Source organism: Sus scrofa, chromosome 4, assembly GCF_000003025.6.
Source record: "Sus scrofa isolate TJ Tabasco breed Duroc chromosome 4, Sscrofa11.1, whole genome shotgun sequence".
NCBI lineage: Eukaryota > Metazoa > Chordata > Mammalia > Artiodactyla > Suidae > Sus > Sus scrofa.
The window spans coordinates 89,288,971-89,296,280 of NC_010446.5; the positions used below are offsets into that span (position 1 = coordinate 89,288,971).

The following is a 7,310-nucleotide window of genomic DNA, read 5'->3' on the forward strand; positions in this document are numbered from 1 at the left end:
AGAAAGGGAACTGAGTGCCAGGAAAACTACCCATTCGGCCCAGTTCTATATCTCCACTCGCTAGGCACAAATACAAAGAACATCATTTTTTTTCTTAATAAATTTATTCACAAAAAAGTGAGACTGCAGAGGGTGTGGGGACTGTACACGGGCAGGGCCTAGGGAGCTCTGTACATGGGGCTGGGAGACAAGGGAGCCTCCAGGTGGAAGGGTACTTTTTAATAAAAAAAATAATAGGAGGTACAACCACCCCCTCCCCCCTCCCCGATTAAAAAGACACAAAAATAGACGTCTCTGAGGTAAATGGGGAGCCTGGGGCTTAAGGGTGTTGAAAGGATTTCACAGGTGCCAGGGATTAAAAGGGAGGTCACAGGCACCGGGGTGGCTCCTGCATCAGTTGGTAGAACAGCACGTAGCCCTCACTGGATGCCACCTGGTTTTCACTGACAGGGGAGACACTAGGAAGAAGGGAGATGGGGAAGGAGGTGTGATCTTTCCTGTATAGACCCTCCTCCCCACAAGATCAACATCACAGTATCCGGGTGGTGCCTAGGAAAGACACCGCCCCCACACCCCCAATCCCACATCTCCTTTCAGTAGGCACTGTCTCCTGGGGCTTCTTCATACTGGGGAAAGGTGTCAAGGCTGCAGCAGGAATGGGGCAAGGCTGTTCTCACCGAGAGTCATTGTAGACATGCCAACCAGTCTGGCACCGGCACAGGGCTGTGTAGTGGCCATAGTGGACGCTGCCCGAGTGGTTGCAAAGGGCATACAGCTGATATATGGGGCTTCCTTCAGGGTTAGAGATGACCAAATTCTATAGTTAGAGCTGTGCCCTGCTCCGCCATTCTCTCCCTCCCCTTCATGGAACTCCTCAGGACCCTCCTTCCCAGACTCACCGGCTTTGTCACTGGCAAAGTCCCCTAGGCTCAGTCGCTGCAGTGGGAAGTCTACACCTACTGAACTTTTCTTAATGGAGCCTCGGGAGGCAGAAAATCGATTAAGATCTAAGTTCTGGTTAAGGAGAATTTGGGAGGCAGAGGGCCTCTGAGGGGGCTGGGGAACTGAATGTTGTCTACTCCCCTCCCTGAACACACACTGGGAGCACAGGAGGGAAAGATGGAGTGGCAGCCTTTTCCTAAGGCAAACCGAATCCCCAAATGTCCAGCCTCTGCAAACTTGGAGAATGAGGAAAAAGAATGAATGGGAGAAATAAGAATTTGAAGATTAGGATACGGAGCACGAGGATTCGGGGGAATCTTTGTACTGTCAACTTTTTAGTACTTCGTGTTTTCTGCCGACATCGGTCACACACCTGAATAAATGTCAAATAATGTTATAAGGTTAATGTGCTCCTCACCTCCGTTGTCTTTTCCAATACCCTGACTCACATAAATTTACTGTGCTCCCTATTACTTCTGTGTTCTCTGGGCCACTGCCCTTTGCCCTGACAGATCAGGACATATCTGAAAAATACTCCTACACAAATCTTTACATATAAGTGTTACTCCTCATACTAAGGCATCATGCAACCCCTTTTACCCACATGGAGCCTCCCCCACCTCCGGTATCCCACCCTTACTATATCCCTTGTGAACCTCCACATACTGGGGCATTCTCCGATTCTAGCTCTTCTTCCTTGGTGAAAAGGCTGAAACAATCCCGCAGAGACACCTTGCCCCCAGCAAATCCTTTCTGGGGGGAAAGGGGAGTGAAGGGTCAGCATGTTCTGAATTTCCTTTTCCAACTCTTCTCAATTAACCCAAGCTTCGATTCTTCTCCAGAGACCCACATGGTTCCCTCCCACACTGGGGGTGGGTAGGGTTGGGTCATAGAACCCATGTCCCATCCACCCCCGGAATCCTCTGGAATCCCACCTTGGGGATGGGCAGGGACAGGTCACAAAAAACCTCGAAGGTCGTGGAGCGATACCCACAGGCCTGGCACTTGAGACAACTTTTCAACTGGCCCACAAACAGGTCTAGATAGAAGCAAAGGGGCAGGAGAAAAAGTCACTGTGGGATGCCCGAGATGCTTTCTGGCATTCCTGTCGCTTCCCAGCCCTTTGCCTGACCCTTCTTTCCCATCGCCAACTCTCCCCTCTTAACTCTCCCCTCTTAACTTTTCCACATTTTCATCATCTTATTCCCAGACCCCTCGACAGTCTTGATTTTTTCCTGCCAAGTCTTCACCCCCACACATGAATTTTCCCCCATCACTTTGTCTTGTTCCATACCCACAATCTTGCTGTCCTCTCGCTCCAGGTAACGCTTCCACATTAGGTTGGCTCGGTCATCATCACTACCACAGATCAAGGGAAGTGGGGAGCACCCATGAGACAGCAGGAACACTGGGCACCCCCAACACCACTGAAATGATCCACGGAGCCCTGTACCCCACCCATACCCCAGCTCCTTCTCAAAATTGCAAGGAAGAGTCAAACGAGTAACGTTTCAGAGAACTTTTCGGGGAAATCCACGTGAGAGGAAAAGAAAGGAACACAGACAAGGGAAGAACATGCCGTCTTCCTCCACCTGGCTTCAAACCCCTATGTACCTTGTAAATTAATTATCCCCTCCTCCGTCAATCTGGTGACAGCCACAGCACTATCTTCTGCCTCCATCTGTGCCCCTCAGTCTCCCTCCTCCTCCTGCCTTCTTCCTACTTCTGCACTGCTTCTCAAACCAAATTCTACGATAAGCATTTCCTTGGACTCTACATCCTCAATCCTGACTAGCTCACTTCTGCGAAGGATGAACGCTGTTAATAAACTATGGGCAAGAGAAAGGGGGCGCGACCTTACCTTAACTCAGGTTCTTCCAGCAGCGCCCCTCCTCGGCGGGGTGGGGAGGGAGCTGGACTACTGGCCAGGATTGGTGGAGCCCGGCGGCCTCGTCGGTTGATTTCTAGGTGTAGCCGCTCCATGAGGAGCTTCAGAAACTCTTGGGCATCCTGCTGGCTGCAGCCAGACAAAGAGCGTGGGCAACTGACCCCTGCCTAGTCCACAGTCACTAACCCGTGCCCAGACATCTGACCCCACTTCCTAGATAGAGCTCAAGGCTCAGAATGATGCTGCCAGGGCCCCTGCTTGGCCCTATCCCCAGACATGGGCAGAGAGAAATCCCATACCCTCCAGTTCTCCCACCTGTATCCAGAGAAGGAGGGAACGTATTTCTGGAAGACAGCTCGGAATCGAGTAGGATTCACAGCTTCACAGGAGTCAGGGTGCCACAGGGCACCAATCACATCTGCAAAGGCTATTAGGGTGGGAGTGGGGAAGGGAAACAAAGGTTAACGACTGGAAGAGGGAAGCAAGAGGGTGGAAAACAACTCTAGGAAAGCAGGCACTGTGAAAAAGACAAAACTGCTGGCTTTCAGGGTTGGGGCCACCAACACTGGCAGATGGACCTACAATGGGTTGGGAAAAAGAGGATTTGAAAGGAGGAAGCAGGAGTTGTTGCCCCACCTTCAGTAAGCTCTTGGGCTCGGCCCCCTCCAGGAACCTCTTGCCGGAAGTCCCTTCGCAGACAGAAGTCCCGAAGAGGCCGAGTGCTGCTCAAACACTGTAGCACAGCATTCAGGAAGCACTGGGGAGCAGCAGAGACATTGCCATTATCTCTCCAAACCAGTGCCTAGGAAGCCCTGGGAGAACTTCAGTGCCCTCCTTCCCCATGCCTGTCCCCAGTACCAGTTCACATTCCCATTAGGAAGGACAGGAGAATGGCTCTCACCGTGTTCCCCAGATTTCGGAGGCCAACGTGACCAGAGCCCAGAAGCAACGTGTGATGAGCCTGGAAGGTCAGAGATCAGTCAGCAGGTTCCCATACATCCCACCTGGCACTTTAATCCTTTTGACAGCATGCTGTCCACTGCCTCCCCCACCCCATCCTTCACCCCCAAACGCTACACTCTTTCCCTCACTGGGTATTGGGGTCTCCCTACCTCACTGGCCATGAGTAGTAAGCCCATCACAGCTGAGTGTACCACGGACTCAGCCATGGCTGTCCCACCTGTTGCCCACTTACTCCTCTGCCCAGCTAGCCGGCGATGCAGCTCCTGGGGCAACTCCCCAAGCACTGGCATGGTTGCCCAGCTGCTCCCCACCCCCACCTTGCTACCCCCAAGGCCCCCTCCTGCACCCGTGGCCCCTTCCTGCACCCTCTCCTGAAGGCTCCAACTGCACTCAGCCTAGCTCACTCAGCTCGGGAAATGGGCAACCACATTAGCTCAGATGTTCTGAACCCGCCCCTCTTCAGCTCCAGAGATTAATTAGACTTAGGTAGCATCCTAGGAGAGAAGGTACAGAAAGGGGAAGTAAGGGCCTGGGGACCCAAAGAATTCCAAATGGTTGAGTTAATTCCTTGGGGAATGAAATGGCACACCCTGCTGGAGAGTCACAGACAACCCTGAAAAGGGTCTATGAGGCTCAAGGGCACTTAAGTAAGGGAGAGAGAGTCCAAACTGCTGTAACAAAGGGTTAAAAAAATGAACCTGGGGAAAAAGGGGGAAAGAAAAGCCACATGATGGCAAGAAAGCTGGAAGCATGAAGGAACATGAGCATGGAAGGCCATGTGTGCTGGCAAGTCCTCACCATCTTGTCATCGGAGTAGAATGGCTCAGAGGGCCGGGCAGATATCACGTGGAAGGAGCCATGGGAAGTAGGGGGCTCTGTCCGTATGCTGAGCAAGGTGGGTGGCCCAGGAAAGCCCCCAAGGCGGCGGAGAGAGGTGCTGCGTCTCAAAGTGGGTGGCTCAGGCCGGAGAGCCAGGCGGCTCAGTGCAGCCCCTAGCTCTCCGGTGCCACGGTGCCCTCCCAAGGCAATCCCCATTGGACGCAAGTCCCCACTGCTCACAGACTTGGAACGGGCTAGGTTGGTCCTGGATGGGAGAGGCAGAGCCACAGTTGGGGGTGGTGAGCCAGGCAAGGGAACTCCATGATCTGCCCGAAGTGGGCCTCTGGGACGAGGGCCTGAGGTTCGTCCCCGTCCCAGCTCCAGTTTCTTGAGACGTTCCTCAGGGGGACCTGGCCTGGGAGGCAGAGGTCTTAACATGGGATTCGGCCCAGGGGCTGGGTTTCGGCGCTCCTTGCTTCGGGCCCTGGGAGCAAATGGTAGCTTGGATCCCACTCGGGGCTGGACATTAAGAGGTGGCTCTCGGGTCCGTCCCAGGCGGTGCTCAGAAGCCTGGGGCATTGTGGACACCACAGGCTGGACCTGGGAGGAGAAGAGAGGGTCAGCATTTGAAAAGGGAGGAAGGAGGGAACCTAGCCTACTATACCAGCTTCTACATACATGGAGGTCAGGAACCATGTCCACCATATCAATCATTGTATCCCCAATACCTAGCATAGTGTTTGGCATAAAGTAAATACTTAACATGCACTGAGTAAATGAACGAATGAATGAATACAGCAAGCCAGGGCTTTGACTCTTTCCACATTCCTCACTCTCTTCCTGCAGAATATGAGAGAGCCAACAACAGATAGTTCCTATCTCTGCTGTCTTCATAATCTAAATACTCATGAGGGTCCCGCATTCCTAGCTAGTCAAGTGGGATGCGCCCTGGGTCACTTGGGACCTCTGGTCAAAGAGGGGTGTGGATGCAAGTATAAGAGCCCAAAGGACTGCATTCCATCCTCAGATTCCAGCCCCTCCAGGCTGCAAACGAAGCAGACTAAAAGAGTGACTTGTCAATCACTCCCTCCCCCACCTCTGAGCTCCAAAGTGGTATTGGGGCTCAGGGGTAGCGGCGAGGAGGGAGGACGAACAACTCCCTGACCTCTAATCTCTGCACCTCTCCCACCACAGCCAGCATCAACCGGGTCCGCCCCCCTCGAGGGCAGAAAGGCCGAGGCTGCTGATTGGCTACGGGGTCCAGCGGCGTATTCTCCAAGATCCACGGATGCTGGTCCCGCCAGCCCAGTTCTCCCAGGCCTGCAGGGCCCTCTGCTCTGCCTTTGTAGAGGGCGATCTCCCAGGTCTGGGAGCAGTCTTCCCTCGGCAACCCCCACGCCATAATGTCCCGGACCGTACCTGTCCCCGGGTAAGACGGCGGGGGAGGCCAGCCGGGGCCAGGCCCCAGCTCAGGGCCACCCCCTACTACCCGCGTGCAGCACCCCCGCGGGCCTGGCTGCAGCTTTAGCCGCAGCTGTTGCCCAGGTCTCTCCCGCCGCAGGGGCCGCCGCCATCTTTCTTGGTCCCGCCCGGGCACCGGCCGCCGGCTTCACTGTCTCTCAGAGCGCTTGCGCACCCACACTCAGAATCCACCCACCTCCTTCCTCGGCGCTTGCGTGAACCCGCCCCCTCGGCTCCGCCACCGACACCATGGAAACACAGCCAACTTTAGGACTCCTGGGTTCCCAGCTCAGCCCCAAATTGCATTTATTTATGTATTTATTTATGTATTTATTTATTTATTTTTGCTTTTTTAGGGCGGCACTGGGGCATATGGAGGTTCCCAGGCTAAGGGCTGAATCAGAGCTGTAGCTGCTGGCCTATGCCACAGCCACATCAGATCTCAGCCGTGTCTTCGACCTACACCTCAGCTCACAGCAACGCGGGATACTTAACCCACTGAGGGAAGGCAGGGATCAACTTGCATCCTCATGGATGCTAGTAAGATTTGTTTCTGCTGAGCCAGGAGGGAAGTCCCCAAGTTGTCTTTAAGCCATTGCTCCAAAGCAGCTCTCTAGAGTCCAGGAGTTCCCATCGTGGTGCATCAGAAACGAATCCGACTAGGAACCATGAGGTTGTGGGTTCGATCCCTGGCCTTGCTCAGTGGGTTAGGGATCTGGCGTTGCAGTGAGCTGTGATGTAGGTCGCAGACGCATCTCGGATCCTGAGTTGCTATGGCTGTGGTGTAGGCCGGAGGCTACAGCTCCGATTAGACCCCGAGCCTGGGAAGCTCCATATGCTGCCGGAGCGGCCCTAGGAAAGGCAAAAAGACAAAAAAAAAAAAAAAAAAAAAAAAAAAAAAAAGTACAGAATCCTATCCCCCATCATGTGGCCCTAATACAAGTCTATCGACTGACCAGTGGAGAAGTATCCACACAGGGATGAGAAGATCCCTGGAAGTCGGGGAATGCTGCCTTGGCAAACGCAGTCCTCAGCCATCCTGTAGGCTTCCTGCTAAAGGACAAGAGCAGATCTCAGCAGCAGGGAGAGCAGTCAGGATTTACTTTTATTCCCTAGCTTCAGACCAGAGCATCCTCCATTTTCCCTTCCCTCTGAAACAAGTATGGTTGTACATGTGCCTGCTGACCCTTAGCCTGCTGACCCTCTATTAACAGCCACCAGTTAGAGAACCACAAGC

General features: G+C 53.7%; 1 protein-coding gene across 1 annotated transcript; it reads right to left on the minus strand.

The window, feature by feature from the left end:
- USP21 (ubiquitin specific peptidase 21) lies at positions 86 to 6,262 on the minus strand. Its single transcript, XM_001927782.6, has 13 exons — positions 6,032 to 6,262; positions 4,592 to 5,212; positions 3,732 to 3,791; positions 3,467 to 3,587; positions 3,146 to 3,257; positions 2,804 to 2,959; positions 2,237 to 2,301; positions 1,878 to 1,981; positions 1,609 to 1,695; positions 1,237 to 1,315; positions 900 to 1,007; positions 678 to 792; positions 86 to 458 (listed from the first exon to the last, which is right to left on the minus strand). Exons 2-13 carry the CDS (start codon positions 5,189 to 5,191, stop codon positions 368 to 370), a joined length of 1,698 nt encoding a protein of 565 aa, XP_001927817.1. The 5' UTR covers positions 5,192 to 5,212; positions 6,032 to 6,262; the 3' UTR covers positions 86 to 367.

Excerpts from the sequence above, each read along its gene's own strand:
- USP21 (XM_001927782.6), bottom strand. The coding sequence starts at position 5,191 with ATGCCCCAGGCTTCTGAGCACCGCCTGGGACGGACCCGAGAGCCACCT. Across the intron at positions 1,696-1,877 it reads TGTCCCTGCCCATCCCCAAG|AAAGGATTTGCTGGGGGCAA; the intron begins GTGGGATTCCAG and ends CTTTCCCCCCAG. Across the intron at positions 793-899 it reads CTTTGCCAGTGACAAAGCCG|GAAGCCCCATATATCAGCTG; the intron begins GTGAGTCTGGGA and ends CTAACCCTGAAG.